The 19,042-nt window shown below is 36.3% G+C and overlaps 1 protein-coding gene across 4 annotated transcripts in view; it reads left to right on the top strand.

Annotated features, from left to right (window-relative positions):
* OPA1 (OPA1 mitochondrial dynamin like GTPase) overlaps window positions 1–19,042 on the top strand; it is a 101,838-nt gene that overhangs the window by 30,480 nt on the left and 52,316 nt on the right. For all 4 annotated transcript variants that reach the window (XM_010373004.2, XM_010373001.2, XM_010373002.2 and 1 more), the window contains 11 exons: window positions 4,237–4,290; window positions 8,041–8,145; window positions 9,853–9,939; window positions 10,602–10,715; window positions 15,757–15,837; window positions 15,957–16,031; window positions 16,365–16,436; window positions 16,520–16,619; window positions 16,968–17,098; window positions 18,558–18,630; window positions 18,733–18,805. In XM_010373004.2, the coding sequence (XP_010371306.2) occupies window positions 4,237–4,290; window positions 8,041–8,145; window positions 9,853–9,939; window positions 10,602–10,715; window positions 15,757–15,837; window positions 15,957–16,031; window positions 16,365–16,436; window positions 16,520–16,619; window positions 16,968–17,098; window positions 18,558–18,630; window positions 18,733–18,805 (965 nt within the window). The remainder of the gene's footprint in view (window positions 1–4,236; window positions 4,291–8,040; window positions 8,146–9,852; window positions 9,940–10,601; window positions 10,716–15,756; window positions 15,838–15,956; window positions 16,032–16,364; window positions 16,437–16,519; window positions 16,620–16,967; window positions 17,099–18,557; window positions 18,631–18,732; window positions 18,806–19,042) is intronic.

The following is a 19,042-nucleotide window of genomic DNA, read 5'->3' as shown; positions in this document are numbered from 1 at the left end:
ATGCTTAGGCTGAGCCAAATAGCCTGACAAATTGGATGCTTAGGCTGAGCCACCTGTACTTTAGTTTCGTTACAGAAAGAAGGGAGAGGAGCAAGTATGTTCTTATATGTTACTTAGAAATAAGAATGTAGCTGTTGTTACATGTTGTTCTTAAGTTTTTTTCGTAAGACAACTTGAAATGTGTCCCATAGGCCTGCTATTTAACATTCTAAGATATGACTTAAGATTAATGATGAGCTTTTGAATCTGACAAATCAAGAGATACCCATAATGAATACTGATTCATTTTCTACATTGCTGAAAGCTAATGTTCATTTTAAGCCTCCTTTACTAGCCTTTATTTGGGCTGAGAGATGTTATTCCTCGTTCTGATATTTATTGGGTTATCTGTTTAACCCTTTTATACCTCCCTTTCCCCATTTGTAAATTAGAGACTGGCAAGATGTTTTACCCTGAGTAGAGCAGCACACAGGGTTTGTTCCTGCCCACATTGTAGTTACCTTGAGGGGAAGAAAATGGGACTTTAAAAACAATTGATGCTCTTTTATAGTGAAATTATCCCTCTTACTCTCCCGAAAGACTGTTACCTTACAGTGTCCTCCACTCCTTTCCCCCTGTGGTTATTACAGAGATGACTTTTCAGTTCTTCACTGCCATCATGATCAAAATCCTGATTCACGAGATTTTTATCATTCCAGGCATGTGAGGTTTACTTGATGCACAAAATCACAGTACTTTTTGTTGTTTTTTAGTTGTTTTTTCTCCCTTATCTTCTTGAAAGTCTAAGTAGATCATCATTTTGGGTATCTTATTAGTAGCAACTAAGAAATTTTCCCTGTATCTTCTGAGCAAAAGAACTCGAGCAGAGACAGAAGATTAAAGCCGCCTTTGGTAGTTCTGCCTCCCATGGATATGTTCACACACATGGAAACTTTTACAATGACCTTTTTATGTACGTGTTTCAGAATTTCAGAGTGGCCTCAATGGCTTCATAGAGGAAATACTTGACATTTTTGAATTAGGCTTGGTTTTGTGAGGAGCTAGTAAAGGTTTTTCTCTTTCAGCTTTAGCTTGTTTCTGCGGAGGATTCCGCTCTTTCTCCATCAGTTTCATAGCCCTGGAATTGTAGAAAAGCTCTGGTTTCAAGACCATTGATACCCATTTCTGTCAGGGTGAGTTTTAAATTTATTTCATGATGCAAACAATATATTAAGCAACAGGGCATGAACTTGCTCTTGTTGTAAGTCGATGAATTTTATCAGTAAATCACATCAAAATAAAATATACCCCATTTGCTAGTTAAGACCTAGAGTGACAGATTGAAAATAGCTTGTGTTATTCTCTTAAGAAAATATATAAAAATTATCATCTCATCAATCTTAAATGTTTTATAAATCTAAACGTTTTTCTCTTGTTTCCTAGGAAATATTAGGTCTGATTTTTTACTTTACCACCAGTTGTCTTTTATTTTACTTTATTTTTTTGAGACGGAGTTTTGCTCTTGTTGCTCAGGCTGGAGTGCAGTGGCACAATCTCAGCTCACTCTGACCTCTGCCTCCCGGGTTCAAGCGATTCTCCTGCCTCAGCCTCCCAAGTAGCTGGGATTATAGGCATGTGCCACCACATTGGGCTAATTTTGTATTTTTAGTAGAGACGGGGGTTTCTTCATGTTGGTCAGACTGGTCTCGAACTCCCGACCTCAGGTGATCGGCCTGCCTCGGCCTCCCAAAGTACTGGGATTACAGGTGTGAGCCACCGTGCCCGGCCAGCTGTCTTTTAATATAACATTGTGATTAACTGTAATGTTCTATGAAACTAAGCGGAGAGGAAACATGCTGGTAAACCATGTGTGAGTTATTCATTGTACCAGAAAGGCAAATGATACATTTAAATACTCCTAAAATTTAAATTTATAAACATCTTAACAGTTGTGATCATTAAATACTACTAATCTAGCATAGAAATTATATTTTTAATATTCTACTAACCTTATGTCATTTTAATTTTTTATATAACCTTTTTATTTTACCAAATTAAATTAACCTTTTATAGCCCTTGGCTTATACTAAACATCCTAACTTTTTTGTTTAATTGTATTAGTTTTTAAGTTATTGCCCCAGATATCAAGTAATGTTGGATTTTCTATAATAATTTAGGATATATTGCCTGAAGTCAGTATTTACATTTAAAGCTAAAACAATTTATACTAATACAGTTTATACATTTCATACTAATTTAGCTACAGTTGGATAAATATTTAATGGAACAGAGTAAATCAAAGTACCTTTTAAAATGAATTGGAAATTAGGCCGGGCGCGGTGGCTCAAGCCTGTAATCCCAGCACTTTGGGAGGCAGAGGCGGGTGGATCACAAGGTCAGGAGGTCGAGACCATCCTGGCTAACACAGTGAAACCCCGTCTCCACTTAAAAAATACAAAAAACTAGCCGGGCGAGATGGCGGCGCCTGTAGTCCCAGCTACTCGGGAGGCTGAGGCAGGAGAATGGCGTGGACCCGGGAGGCGGAGCTTGCAGTGAGCTGAGATCCGGCCACTGCACTCCAGGCCGGGCGACAGAGCGAGACTCCGTCTCAAATAAATAAATAAATAAATAAATAAATAAATAAATAAAATGAATTGGAAATTAAATCCACATAACAATTTTTTATGACCACGCTATTACGGTGTGATGGCATGCCAAATGATCATAATGTGGAATTATTTATTTCTTCATTGGCTGTCAAGATTCCGTTCTTTAGTTTGTGGGCTCCTCTCCAGCTTGCTTGTCTCCTCACAGTTTAGGAGACTGTTAATAATTCTTGTCCATCCTACGTAAACACACACAGTCAAAATGAAAAAAAGCTTCTATCAGCAGATCTGTGCTTGCCGTACAGGAATGGGAAAGCAATTGAAGTTTGCATTATCTTTTTTCTAATTACCAAATCATTTTTCGAACTATTTAGGCATAGACTTTTAAGGAAAAAAAAAAAAATGTGCCTTTTGTTTCTAGCAAGGTTGTCATCTATATTGTTGAAATAAAAAATTGAGGAAAATTATGAGAAAGTGTTTAGAAATAGAAATTAAAATCTTAACTTTTCATATTGTGGACAAGACTTATTAATGTCTACCTGAATTAGCAAATCATTTAAAACTTTTTCGTGTATATTTGCTGCCATGTTGTGTTGTGATTGCTTAAATAACCAATGAATGAAGATCAACAAGGATTTAAATGAAGAAGAATATGAATTTAACTATTTTCTCCTGTGAAATAAGTTCATATTTACAAGTTTTGATTTTCAGAAGTTAGACAATTATTTTTAAAGGCTGGGGATGACAACTTCTGCCTCTTACCAAGAAGTCAAAGCACAGTTATGTGAATTCGTCATAAATTACATCTTTTTATTCTATTTGATTATTATATTTTGTATGTATAATTGTATTGTGACTACTTTAAAACCTGTTATATAATAAAATTGTTTGTTTTTTAATATTTTATTTTAGAATTATTAGCATTAATAACAATTTGAAGTAGTTTACACAATACCTGTGGGTTTTATTTTTGTTTTATATTCAAATTAATTTTAGTTGCTTTACTTGGCTTCATTGCTATGGATGCATTCTCTGTATTATGAGTTAGCAGAGCTTTCCTTGGAACTGAATTTAAAAGCAAGCATTTGGGTCCACTTAAATCTCTGAAAATACGCAACTTGTTCTTTGCATTTATTATATAATTTGCTACTTATGATACAGAAGTGGATACAATACAAAAATATTTCCTTATAAGATACCCTGTGACCAATGAACTTTTTAAATAGCTGTCAACAGTGACATGTATTTGACTTTTCAAAACACATTTCTGGAGGGATATCAGTGCTTTATTTCCCCAAATATCTGATTCCCTATGCTTTAGTACAAAACAGCTTCTGAAGAATTTAGTAACCATATGTGTTGATCTCTTGTTTTTCTAACTAGTCTTTCATAAGAAATGACTAGAATAGCAACAGGAAAATGATTGCCTTTTAAGGTTTTTGTTTCTCAATATAAAATTTTGGTGAACTATTTTTATTGATAAATACAGATATTTTTACTTTCTTAAATCACTTGATTTAAAATTACTTTGATTAAATATGCATATGAAGTCAGTTGTTTTTAACTCTCAATATGTATCAAAAAAATTTAACTTGTTGTACATTCTGTATAAACCTAATTCTATTCAACTAAAATTATTTTAAACATTTAGGTGTCAGACAAAGAGAAAATTGACCAACTTCAAGAAGAACTTCTGCACACTCAGGTAATCGTGATGACCAAGAAAATCTAGGGACTTTTAAAAATTATATTTGAATATAACTTTGGTGATTGGACATTTATTTTTTTAACAGAGCAAAATTTGGAATGTTAATGATAGAACCTTATTATCAATAGATGCAAAAGCTAATTGAGAAATAAGGAATAAAGACAGAACTAGATAAGTATGGAGTTAACTCATTTATATGTAAAAACCTATTTTGAGTGAATCTTATGCCCAAAAGGAAGAAAGTGGCTTGTCCTTACATAAACCGTGCTTGCATTTTTACATTGATAAGCTAATACAGTTAAAGAAATTTGAGTTGAATCTACCTCATCGTTCTAATGGGCTCTCAGGAAGCTTTTACTTCGCTTCACAAGTCTGAAACCAGTCAGACAATGCTTATCTAAAGTTCTTTCTGGCACTACTTAGAAAAGCTGTTTTCTTATAGTTGGTGATAAAATTATTATTTTAAGGACCTATTTTGTGCAGTGTAATGAGTGGGTAGCATTCTAGTACAAAATTACCCTATCACAGCCTGGCGCAGTGGCTCACGCCTATAATCCCAGCACTTTGGGAGGCCGAGGCAGGTGGATCACGAGGTCAGGAGATTGAGACCATCCTGGCTAACATGGTAAAATGCCATCTCTACTAAAAATACAAAAAATTAGCCAGGCATGGTGGTGGGCACCTGTAGTCCCAGCCACTCGGGAGGCTAAGACAGGAGAATGGTGTGAACCCAGAAGGCGGAGCTTGCAGTGAGCCCAGATGGCACCACTGCATTCCAGCCTGGGCGACAGAGCGAGACTCCATCTTAAAAAAAAAAAAAAAAAAAAAATTTGCCCTATCACTCAATCATCAGTTTTTCTATGTAAGTAACACTGACATGCATTAATTAACTTATTTTTTAAAGTTCAAAGAGTTACTGTCAGCTGGGCATGGTGGCTCATGCCTGTAATCCCAGCACTTTGGGAGACTGAGGCAGGAGGATTGCTTGAGCCCAGGAGTTTGAGACCAGCTTGGGCAACCCAGAGAAACCCCGTATCTACAAAAAATTTTTTAAAAATTAGCCAGGTGTGTGGTTTGTGCCTGTAGTCCTAGCAACTGGGAGGCTAAGGCGGGAGGATCGCTTGAGCCCCAGGAGGTCAAGGCTACTGTGAGCCATGATTGCTCCCTGGCCAACAGAGCAAGACCCTGTCTGGAAGAAAAAGAAAAAAAAGAAAAAGAGTTAATCTTGGATCTCTTTTTTGTGAAAAAGTGGAACAACTACAAGTTGAGTATCTCTTATCTGAAATGCCTGGGGCCAGCCGATTTTGGATTTCAGATTTTTGAATTAGGGATAATCAATCTGTAGTATATTTTGAGTCACAGGTTTCTTTGGTATCTATTTATTGAGTCTCAAACCTCACTATACACTAGACTCAACTGTGCTCTGAGTGGCACTATATCTATGTTTTTAAGGCTTCCTAGCCAGGCGATCCCAGTCTGCAACCAGGGGTAAGAATCACTGGTCACAAAGCACAGCCTCTGGAGCACATTAGACATGCACATTCTTGACCCCGTCCTATACCTACTGAAGAATCAGAAACTCTGGGAGTGAAACCCAGCAATCCGTTTTTAAAAGCCCTCAAGGTAATTCTGATGCATTCTAAAGTTTGAGAATTATTGTTCTAGAGCTTTGAGAGACAGCCAAATAGCACATCTCTTCAGGATGGCTACAGATTGGCTTCTGTACCAAAGAATGTTTCCATCCCCAGAAAATGTAGACCCCAAAATTGATTTTGTGTTTACAAAGAAATGAGTCAGTGGAAATTCTACCCTCTTATATATCCCTTGATATAAACCCTTCAATTTGTGCAGCTGTAATTGTCAGCCACTAGGCACTGATAGACTGTATTATGGAGAATTCACTGGGTTTTCTGTATCAATGATATCCAATAGAAATAGGCAAGCCACCTGTGTAATTTTTAATTTTTACATTAAAAAATGGTAAAAAAGAAACGTGGAATTAGTTTTAATAATATATTTAGCCTAGTCTATCCGAGATAGTATCATTTCAACATGTGATCAGTATAAAAAATATTAATGAGGTGTTTTACACTTACAGCACAATCTCACTCCAGACCAGCCACATTTCAGGTGCTTGATAACTACATGTGGCTAGTAGTTGCCATATTAAACAACACAGATCTAATCCTTAGGTACTACCACAATTTTGTTATATATACTATTACTAAATATAAATGAATAAGTTTATGTAAAAATATGTTTATAGTGGAGTCTAGCCAGTAGTTCTGTCTCATACTATGTATGTGTTCAATTATGTATGCGTTCTTTTAATTTGGCTTGAGTTGGACTTTCTGTAAGGATAGAACCATGATTTCCTGTTACTTACTTTGTTCTTGAAAGATTCCAATAAACTAAAAAAAGTGTAAGGAATATTTTCTATTATAAAAGGTATGATATTATATGTTGGACATAAACATTCTGCTGTTTGTAGGAAGGGGTTATTTTTAATAGCTTTCTCTGTATTGTTAATGTTTTGAGAAGAAATAAAACCTGGGAAGACAAATTAGAAAGGATCAAATTTATTTGAGAAGGAAAATGTGTAGCCAAGCAACTACTTGACCAAAAAAAAAACCTGTTTAGACATATTAGTCTTCTTTAAAATTCTGTTTTTATATCATTATTTTTTGTGTGTGTGTCAAATAGTTGCTTGACTACACATTTTCCTTCTCAAGTAAATTTGATCCTTTCTAATTTGTCTTCCCAGCTTTTTTTGTCTTTGCCAGGCTGGAATGCAGTGGTGCAATCTTGACTCACTGCAACCTCTGCCTCCCGGGTTAGCAATTCTCCTGCCTTAGCTTCCTGAGTAGCTGGGACTACAGGCGCCCGCCACAACGCCCAGCTAATTTTTGTGTTTTTAGTAGAGACAGGGTTTCACCATGTTGTCCAGGATGGTCTCGATCTCTTGGCCTTGTTATCTGCCCACCTTGGCCTCCCAAAGTGCTGGGATTACAGGCGTGACCCTCTGCGCTCAGCCTATATCATTCTTTTAAATATTAATATATTATCTCTGGACACGGAAACACAACAAAACAAAGAAGAGTTTGAGCCTCTGACAGACCTCTATTCACAACCCTGCTTCTCTACTAGGTGACCTTGGGCAGGCTGTCAGATATTCCTTGCTCTTTATGCCTAGTCTGTGTAATTCCTGCTTTATGGGGTTTTTGTGAAGGCTAAGGGAGTTAATGCGTTTGCAACACTTACTAAGGAGTCTGTCACATAATGCATGCTTGGGTACTGCTAGCTATTATTATTTTATAGCATCTTAGTTAAAACATAAAATAATGCGAAGAAAGGGAAGAATTTGAATTTTTGTCAAATAGCCCTGTAATGTGAAGACTTAAAATTTTGGTATCATAGGAAATATTCCCTTCTAGAATGTACTTAAGAACTGCTTGTTTAAATTCTTACATTTTTAGTATTTCAAAATAATTTCTTCATTGTGAGTAGCAAGGAATTTTCCAAATGAAATTCTTAATTATGATAGAAAATTACTATTATTTCTACTTTTTGTAAGAGATAATAATCATTGTTTATTTTCTTCCCAATGTTTTCATAGATGCTTTTAAAATGTAATACATTTTAAATAGGAGATATGACTTCCATATTTTGGAAGATTTTAATTTAGACTTCATACTATTTGATAACCCATCTTTTTCTTATATAGTTACACTTACTATTTTGTTGCAGTTAAAGTATCAGAGAATCTTGGAACGATTAGAAAAGGAGAACAAAGAATTGAGAAAATTAGTATTGCAGAAAGATGACAAAGGCATTCATCATAGAAAGCTTAAGGTATTCTAAGTTTATCTTGTTTATTCTCAAAACTTTACTGCTTAGCATTGTGTGTTCATCAGTACCAGGTTTTAAGGAGCTGTAAAGTATGCTGTCATCTTTTTCTTTCTAACCTAATGTCCTTGGAGGATGGAAGATCTCTTCCTATATTAACACATTTTAAAAGTTGTAGTCTCCAAATGCTTGTTTTATACTATGCCCATAAAATCTTTACACTTTTAAGAGTTATTTCATGTGAATTGGTTTATTTTTCTGAAATATCTAGTTTATCTCTAGGTTTAACTTTTACATAAAATTTTATATAAAATCAGAATTGTTAATTGATGGACATGTAATTGATGGACATGTAATTGATGGACATGTAAGTGACTTATTGCTTTACTTGTATGCCAGTGAATGATTAGACCACTTTCTTCAGTTTTTAAAAAATTAACACTTTTCTTCTGAGGAGAGCTTTCTTAGGCATTTTAAAGAATTTTTGAAAAAGTATGTGCTGGTATTGTTACCGTCAGCACATTGGTGAACTTACTTATCAATAAATTGAGTCTTACTGTTCCCCACCAAACTAAGCCATATGTGCTAAATTGAATTGAAACAATTATTTAACTTAAATCTCATATAAGTAAGCAGGGTTTCTATGTAGCAAAACTGCAGTAAATCATGGCATATACATTCTGTAGTCATGGTACAAAGATAATATTATAGTTCTAGCTTAACAAACATGCATTAGCAGCTTTGACTCTAAATCATGACTGCACAAAACAGATCAATAACATGACTGTTTACAAGTGGCACTTAGAACTGAGAAAAGTCATTTCCAAATGCTAACATATGTGGAGTTTACCTCAAAAACAGTATTTTCTCTCAAAATGCAGTGGCAATGAACATTTTTTGTTTATTTTTGGGTGGGTGGGTTGGCAATTGCTTGCCATTTAATTTTTTTAGGGATTAAGAAGTGAAAGGAGCCTTAAGCCGTCATTTTGCTCCTGCCTTAGCATTGAAACTTACCCATAATGCTTCAATGCTTGATGGCCCCATTTTTTAGGCCTGTTTTTTTGTTGTTGTTCATTCATTCATCAAATAATTACGTGAAGCTTGATACATGCAGTACAAGTCACCACAGTCTATTCTGCTTCTACAGCAAGAAACGATACAGGATATCTGCCCTTGCTACACTCGCACTTCAGCCTGCCCAGTTGTCAGTGCATACTTAACCACTCTTACCGGTTTAACAGTCTTCCTGGTTTATCCTTTATTCAGATGTTTGCTTGCACGTGCTCTCTATCCTCTCCCCTCTTTCTGTCTCACGCATGCCTCAAACGTAGCAAAGAATAATGTCATTGTCAGTTGGTTACCTGACCACCTTATTTTGCTTTTTGGTGCCAATGGTCTTTCCTTGCATTCAGTATTAGCTCATCAGTATTAAGTAATAATTTCCATCTTATTTAATGAGAATGTTAGGAAATCCTGAATTAATTAACTTTATTAAATCATTGTATCTAAATAAAATAAACTGAATGATAAATGGACTTTTAATCTGTACTATTTTAGTTTTTACTATGAAGATGTATTTATGTAATTTGAGAAATCAATACAATGATTATGGAAATTTCTATTTGAATTTATCATTTTTTTCTCTTGACACATCTGTTGTGTTTTTTCTGTACTTTCACTGTTTTATATTATAATTTTTTAAAATTTTTACAGAAATCTTTGATTGACATGTATTCTGAAGTTCTTGATGTTCTCTCTGATTATGATGCCAGTTATAATACACAAGATCATCTACCACGGGTATGTGAAAAATTGATAGTGAACTTGCCAATTAAGCAAAAAAAGAAGCAGCTTAGCTTCTTAAAAATTATGTGTATATATGTACACATACACATATATACATACTAGGTGTAGGCATTTATATTTTTGATATAATCTTACATGTTCCAAGTAATGTTTTAAGCAATATTATTTGACTATTTTAGTTCATTATAAATATTAATAAATAGAAGTACTTTATGAGTTATTATATGTGTTATGAAGGAAGATATTTGTGTTATATAGTCATAATATTTGTAATAAATACTGAACAGTGGATTAAATTAGCCATATGCGTGAAATTTAACCTTATAGGATTGAAAATGTGTTTGTAAAGAGTAAACTAGCTATGGAAAAGACTTATGGAAAGTTAACAACCTGGGTTTAGAAACAGTGGTTTAAATTAGCACAAGTTTTTAAAATAAAAATTAGGCTGTAAATAGTGGATCCAATTACTGTTTTGCTGTTCCTATTTTCCATGTGCATACATGTATCAATCTTTTTTTTTACGGATTTTAAAACATGTTTTTCACCTGTACAAATTTTAAAAGACTAAAAAAACCTCAGAGCAGCATTACAAATAGGTTTAAATTTTAATTTGGTATCAGAAAAATATGAGTAAGTGTTCTTTGTTTTGTGGGAAGGTTGTTGTGGTTGGAGATCAGAGTGCTGGAAAGACTAGTGTGTTGGAAATGATTGCCCAAGCTCGAATATTCCCGAGAGGATCTGGGGAGATGATGACACGTTCTCCAGTTAAGGTAAGAAAATAGGCCGTCTCTCAGTGAGGTTCCTTAGGAGAGTAGCCGCTTCAATGAGATCTGTTCATTGTGTTGAAATGAAGACTTTTAACCAAAGAAAGAATTGATACATAGCATTTGGAATGATCCCTAGTGTGGAAATCAGTAGGAGGCACAGCCAGAAGGCCAGTGTGGCAGGAGCTGAGTGAGGGGAGAGTGGTAGGAGAGGATGTCAGAGACCCAGTTGGTAGGCCTTTGGATTTTATTCTGAATAAGATAAGAGAGAAGTTAAGAAAATGAGAATATTGGAAGTGGAGTCAATGAATATAGATAATTTTCTAGTTTTATTGTGACAAAAGAGCAGAGAAATGAGGCAGTAGCAATTGAATATTGTTGGATTAAGGGAAAGTTTTTAACCTTTTTCCTGTTTAGAAAAAAAAGTGCAGCTCACTACCAGTGCTTATTTAATTTTACATAAACACGCTCTTTGAAGCTGAAGCAAATCTGACTAATTTTCAGTGTGAAAATAAAATATAAAAACTGTTCTTAGAGTTATTTCTAAACAGTACTAACATCAGAATCATCTCAATCATCAGAATGTCTGTTTTTTAAAAGTCAGATTTATCAGATGAATCTTTGGCCAACAACTTTTTGAGAATGATGTAAACATCACATATAGGAATTCTACGTTTTCTAGGATTTGACATTTTCAGCTATTGAAAATTACTATATTTTGTAAATGGAAATACTCCTACTAAAAACAGAATGCTTTCAATAGAGTGATGTCTGTTGTTTCCAAAGTCAGTATACTAGAGCTATGCAAAAATCATAATAAAAGGGAGAAGATATTTTACGGCAGAGTTGTCTTGGGGCAAACGATGCAGCTGCAAGTGCTACTGGCAAGTATTGTCGGAGCAAATGGGAAAAGGATTAAAGATTTTTATATGCTGATTATAATGATTTAATAAAGGGCGGAAATGATGCAGGAAAAAGGGAAAATTGCGAGAGCAAAGTGACTGAGGTGAAGGAGATTGCAGCTTGGTGTACTAGTCCATATCTGGGCGCACTGACAGTTTTCCATGGTCATAGGAAGAAGGCATGGGGCTGCAGAGTCTTTCATTGAACAGGTATTTACGGAGTGCTTAATGTGTACCAGCAGCGTTCTAGGCAATATGTTCGTAAACAGCAACAACAAAGAAGATCCTTACTATAATGGAGGGTATGTTCTAGCAGAGGGAGACAGACAATAGATAATGAATATAATACATGACTGTATAGTATGTTAGAAGACAATAGTGTTGTACAAAAAGAAAAAGTAGAACCAGGCAAGGAGAATGGGCGTGCCAGGGTATTCATAGATTGCATTGATAAGGTGGCGTTTGAACCAAGATTTGCAGAAAGTGAGGGAGTAGTCATTTAGATATCCTGTGTTCAGCAAGGAGAATAGCTGATGCAAAGCCTCTGAGGTGGTTGTGTGGCTGTCATGTTCAAGGAATAACACAGAGGCCTGTGTGGCCAGGTCGGAGTGAAGAGCTAGCCATGGTCGGGGTGAATGATGACATTAGAGGAATAATGGAGAGCAGGGAGGAGCAGATCAATAAGGCCTTATAGGCCATTGTACAGGCTTCCGTTTTATTTTAAGTAAAATGAGGAGCCAGTGCAGGATTTCGAGCAAAGTAACAACAGTGCCTTTTAAAAGGCTGCTCTTTTGAAAATAGTTACAGGCAAGATGTAGAACCAGGGAGTTCAGGCTACTGGAGTATCCAGGTGATACTTGAGCTAGGGAAGTAGCAGTGAAAGTGATAAGAAATGGATAGATTATAAATGTATTTTGAAAGTAGAATTAACAGGATTTCTTGACAGGTTTGATATGGAGAAGGGAGAGAGGAAAAGCGATGGGGAGAGAGAGAGAATGTGTCAGTCATCAGTGATGGCTCCAGGGTTTGTAGCCTGAATAGATTTAAAGGATGTAGTTTGCATGGAAGTCTGTCAGTGGATCAAGTTTGGGGGAAGAAGATCAGGGGTTCAGTTTTGGACTTGCTGAGTGGTGATAACAAGCAGTTGGGTATAACAGTTTAGACAGAGGTCTGGGCCAGAGACATACATTTAGGAGTCATGAGCAACTATCTAAAAGTAGTATTTAAAGTCATGATCTTACTGGAGTGAGTAGTGATAGATCAAGGGAGTGAGTAGAGATAGAGAAGACACAGAAGCAAGCAGTGTATTCTGGGCACTCTGAACATTAAGATGTTGAGGGAAGAGAACATAACAAAGGAATGTATGAAAGCACAACCGGTGTAATAAGAGGGAAAGCAGAGCAGTGCATTGCACGCAAAGTGGGGTAAAGAAATATGGAGGAGGAGGGAGTGATAAGTGAGGTCACATGCTGCTGATCCATCAAGGAAGGTGAAGATAGAAACCAGTCATTGAGTTCACCAGTGGAGGCAAGAAAGGGAACGTGTGGAAGTTTCCTTCTGATTTCTTCTGCTTACTCAGTGAACTACTAAGCCGAATGATCAGCTCTTAATTAGAAAGGAGAAGAGATTGACGACTGAGGCAGGAAGAAAAAGTGAAGTCTTTTAAGAGATTCTGGTGACTCTAGGAGTGAATCAGTGGAGGAAGTCAAGTTATTTAGGATTGCTGAGTTGACTGAAGTCCCTTTAAGTTCTGTGGACATACATTTTAAATGAATCTGTATGATTGTGTTTTTTTTTTTTTCATGTTCAGCTGGTGGAGGTAGGTGTAGAGTAATTGGAAAATTGAAATTACCAAGAATTATGGCAAGAATAGTGGGAGAAAGACAGTGAGGTTGATGCTGAAATCTTCAAGAAATGAAATCTGTTTACAAGTGCAACAGGACATGGGCAGCCTAGTGTGATTCATCCAAATTGCACTTTTGTGGATCTAGCTATGAATTGAACTGTGTTATATGTTACTAGTAGTTCTGTGTGTGGTACTGCGTGAACGTACCAGACTTTACATACCCATTTTACTATCGATGGGAATTTAGGGTACATCTAACCTAGAGAAAAAAACAAAATGGACCTTAGACTACATCTCATATCATGTTCAATAATCAGTTGTAAAAACATGGGAAAGAAACCCACCTTTGGCTGGGCACGGTGGCTCAAGCCTGTAATCCCAGCACTTTGGGAGGCCGAGACGGGTGGATCACGAGGTCAGGAGATCGAGACCATCCTGGCTAACATGGTGAAACCCCATCTCTACTAAAAAATACAAAAAACCAGCCGGGCGAGGTGGCGGGCGCCTGTGGTCCCAGCTACTCAGAGGCTGAGGCAGGAGAATGGCGGGAACCCGGGAGGCGGAGCTTGCAGTGAGCTGAGATCCGGCCACTGCGCTCCAGCCTGGGCGACACAGCGAGACTCCGTCTCAAAAAAAAAAAAAAGAAAAAAAAAAGAAACCCACCTTTTACATTGTTACTAGCACCCTAATTATAGAGGCTGTGAATGATATTTCAAGAAGGAATTAATTTTGTTTTGGCAGGCAGAGTGTGAACAGGTTTCCTTGAAACAGATGAGGCTGGTCTCTTTCCGGTTTGTCATTGGTCCCTTAGTGGTTACTAGAGCTCCTCCTTGACCAACCCTGAATTCCAGTTTTTTGCTTCCCCAGAGCAGTGAAAGTGCCAGAATCCCAACTTAGCATTTTAACCTCCTTAGCAGCTTCTTTCTGCTTGGTTTCTTAATATGTGAATGCCTGGAAAGGAAATTGTGCACAGGATGTAGGGTTTCATTGTGGAGGTTTATTTCTGCAGGCCGTTTTTCTTTGGGATTGTGATACCTTAAGACTTGACTGCTTGATAACTCTGAACTCCAGTCTTGTCTACTCAACCCAGTGACACTGCTACACATTTTAAGTTTTTCTCTTGGGTCTTTGCCCTGTGCTACAAATCAGCAAATCCTCTGATGGAAAATAGCTACAGGAAAAGCCTTCCAAAATCCTTTGGGATTCTGGACGCTTAGGCTGGCCACTATGGTTGCTTTCAAACAGCTGTTTATTGTTTTTTAATCTAGCCTGTTTAGCTAATCTCAGTAGAAGGAGTTGTATAGAAAAGTGGCAATTAGACGTTTAGAAGTTCTTGTGAAACCACTGACTGTTAATATACATTGCTATAACATTTCTTGGCCAGGCGCGTTGGCTCATGCCTGTAATCCCAGCACTTTAGGAGGCCGAGGAGGGCGGATCACCTGAGGTCAGGAGTTCAAGACCAGCCTGGCCAACGTGACGAAACCCTGTCTCTACTAAAAGTACAAAAATTAGCCAGGCATGGTGGTGGGCGTCTGTAATCCCAGCTACTTGGGAGGCTGAGAGAGGAGAATCACTTGAAACCAGGAGGCTGAGATTGCAGTGAGCCAAGATCACGTGACTATACCCCAGCTTGGGTGACAGAATGAAACTCCGTCTCAAAACAAACAAAAACAAAACAAACAAAATTTCTTTCCCAAATATCACTCCTTGAGTGAAGCCTGTCATAGCTCCCTTATAGTCAGTTCCATTCTCTTCTGTGGCACTCTAGGTTTTGCCACTGTCTTCTGTTATGTCTGTGTATATTTCTCCCAGCGTGTAGTGAGGTCTAAAACCAGGACAGTCAGCTCTGTGTTACCCCACCTACAACACCTGACACATAGTTCGGTCTCTATAGGTGTTGAATGGATGAGTTGTCCTTTACCTAAATTCATCTTTGAAGTTAAATGCAAGGTTTCCTTTTAGTGTTTTAGAGAGATGATTTTGGGCTTAGTGCTGTGTATAACCTTGACTGGGGAAAGAAAGAGGCAGCAGCGTTTTAGGTCATAAGAGATAAAAGGAACCAGCATTCTTGTTGGGAAATCGCAACATGTGTGACATATGTACAAACAGTACAAATACAAAATTATTGTCTTCTCAGAACTACCATGTTGACAACTTCAGGGGGTGCGCCGGCAGTAGTGTCAAGAGACTCTTGGATTTGTGCAATGCGGTAGCTTTGTCTAGACCACGTAAGGGCTGTGGGAATTAATAGTAATTGTAAGTGCATCGTTACATCTTAGTTTTCTGTTACTATCAGGTGACTCTGAGTGAAGGTCCTCACCATGTGGCCTTATTTAAAGACAGTTCTCGGGAGTTTGATCTTACCAAAGAAGAAGATGTAAGTAAAATTCATCTAAGGTTGGTATGTGTAATTTTATAACCTGGATGAGCTTATAAAAGACAATTACAGAATATTTGTGAATTAAGATTTTCTTAGAATTTTGTGTTTTCCATTAGCTTGCAGCATTAAGACATGAAATAGAACTTCGAATGAGAAAAAATGTGAAAGAAGGCTATACCGTTAGCCCTGAGGTAAGGGTTGCAATTCATTTCAGTGACATTTTATGGAAATTAAATGTTTATGATTTCAGATAAATCATAACTTGGTATCGATGTTTAGATTGCTGCTGTTTTAAAAAAAACAGCATATGTAGAGCTTTTTAAAAAAAAATCCAAATAATATATCATTTTGTGGGTAATTTTCCAGAATAATTACTTTTAGGATCAGAGAAAGAATACCATTTTTGTGAACATCTTATCTGAATAGATGAGATACAGAATTTTCAGAATATATTTCACCAAAAAAATTCTTAACAAATTCCCCCCAAAATTTAGCAGTATTTTATTTTTATTTTTCCTGAATAGACCATATCCTTAAATGTAAAAGGCCCTGGACTACAGAGGATGGTGCTTGTTGACTTACCAGGTGTGATTAATGTAAGTATATACAAAACATGTATTTTATTTTATTCCTGTTGTGTGAAGCATTTATAATGACATTTAAAACCTTTTTCTTTAAGACTGTGACATCAGGCATGGCTCCTGACACAAAGGAAACTATTTTCAGTATCAGCAAAGCTTACATGCAGAATCCTAATGCCATCATACTATGTATTCAAGGTAAATCACATCAAAAGATTTTAATGTACTGATATATTTTCTTCTTTAGCAATCCAAGCTTTGCATTAAATAGTTTGCATTATGTAAACATACAAGATAAATGCATTTTTTGCCTTCTCTTCATATCCATCTTATTAGCAAATAAAATCAAAGTTGAAATTATTTTGATAAGTTTTACATAAGCATCATTGAAATTTTTATTGGCTAGGATTTCTTTTTAGTAAATAACGTAAATATATTAAAATCTTTCTTGCTATAATGTAGGCACAGGGGTATCATTTGTGCCAAGTTTTAAAAATCTACTTTACATCTTAAAATTCCACAGTGTCATTTTTTAATTTTTTTCAGACGGATCTGTGGATGCTGAGCGCAGTATTGTTACAGACTTGGTCAGTCAAATGGACCCTCATGGAAGGAGAACCATATTTGTTTTGACCAAAGTAGACCTGGCAGAGAAAAATGTAGCCAGTCCAAGCAGGGTGAGATCAAATTCTTTGTTACGAGCATAGATTCTTTGTAAAAGCTCCAGCTGTGATAGGGATTGGTTATTTAAAAAAAAACAAAAAAACAAAAAAACAACAACAACAAAACACCTTACAACTAAGATTTATTACAATGAAAGGATAAAGCAAAGTCACGAAAGGAAATGGTGCATGGTATGACGTCTGAAGGAAGCCAGGCTCACATTCCCACTAGTTCACTCCAGTAGACTCACATAGGGCACATTGAATTCCTCCAACAATAAGCTGCTTCTTAGAGACTCAGCTCCTAAGGTTTTCATTGGAGGTTAGTCATTTCGGCACCCTCATGTACCAAAATTATTTCATGCTCCCAAAAGGAAAGTATGTTATAATTAAACCACATTACTTGAGTAGTGAGCCACTGTTATATAGGGAAAGGTTTATATCAGTGTAGGGAACTGTTTGCCATTTAAGTTTTCAGATACCAGCCAAAGGCAGGCAGGCAGGCCTTTTTAAGGATAGTAGTCTCAGGTCTGCTATGTTAAGCCTTTTCAAGGTAGCCCCCATAACCTCTGCTCTGCCTTATTTTTAAGGGTAAGGCCTGCCATGGCATTAATGGTTCTGATATGGAGAAAGGGAGAAGTGAGGTAGAAACAAATTTCTGTGGCCTCCTCCCCATCTTTCTTCATTCCTTTCATTTCTTTCAACTGTGGGATAGTGAGTTTGTATTTCTTCTGAGATGCAACTGAAGCTTATTTCAGTCCTTTTTGTATAAAAGATTCAGCATTAGCTTAGGTGTAACTGATTCTCATCCCATTATTAATCTGAATGGGCTTCAGGGAGTAGAAACTCCAACATATGTGAAAGATCTCTGTGCAAATATGCATTTTTCTGGGTACATAGTCTATGTTTTTTTGTTTGTTTGTTTGTTTAAACCACATTTAGAAATGGATTTTTGATCCTAAAAAGAGTTGAGAGCCAGTAGATCCAAATATTAAAGAAGAAGGTGGGAGGGGAGGAAGGAATAAAAGAAGACAATCCAGCTTGGTCAGAATTTAGATATTTGAAGAAAGTATGGAAAAATAATAATAGCTACCATTTATTGAGTGCTTCCTGCCTGGCACTGTGCTAAGTATCATATTGTCCCATAATCTCACCAACCTTTTGGAAAAAATGAAGTTGTTTACCTAAGGTCGCGTAACTACTAGGCAGAAGAGCAGAAATTCAAACTAAGGTCTGTCTGACTTTAAAGAACTACACATCATTATGTGTGTTTTGATAATACATTTTCAATATAGTAAAATTAAATGTAGTTTATTCAAATAGCAATGGAAAAACATTTTAAATGCTTTTGTGCAGATTTATCTATTTAACTATATACATGTATAGCATTATTTTGCTTTCTAAATTGTATATTATGCTTTTAAAACTTATGCAAATTATATCTCACATTAATTTTTCCCACTTTTAAAAATAGATTCAGCAGATAATTGAAGGAAAGCTCTTCCCAATGAAAGCTTTAGGTTATTTTGCTGTTGTAACAGGAAAAGGTATGCAAAGATGGGTTATAATAACTTATTTTTAGTTTCTGTCATTTTCAAATAATATAGAGTAATTTTCTTGGTGAAAATTTGACCATCATTCTTCCCCAGGGAACAGCTCTGAAAGCATTGAAGCTATAAGAGAATATGAAGAAGAGTTTTTTCAGAATTCAAAGCTCCTAAAGTAGGTATCTTGTTAAAACATTTAAACATTTTACAGTAAGAGAGTAGCTTAAATTAAACTGTTTTCACTTAAAAGATCAGGTTTTATAACTATTAGTTTTACATTGGATTTCTAGAATTTTTCCCAAATAGTGAACTGTATCTAATAAGTCCTTAGCTACTTTTTGACAGAATTGAGAGCAGTTTATCACATGGTACAATACATAGTGGCATGCTTCCTTGGATGTGGACACCGAAA

The sequence above is a fragment of the Rhinopithecus roxellana genome, chromosome 1 (genome assembly GCF_007565055.1).
Source record: "Rhinopithecus roxellana isolate Shanxi Qingling chromosome 1, ASM756505v1, whole genome shotgun sequence".
NCBI lineage: Eukaryota > Metazoa > Chordata > Mammalia > Primates > Cercopithecidae > Rhinopithecus > Rhinopithecus roxellana.
The sequence above is the reverse complement of the archived record's forward strand: the minus strand, read 5'-3'. Positions and strand labels throughout refer to the sequence as shown.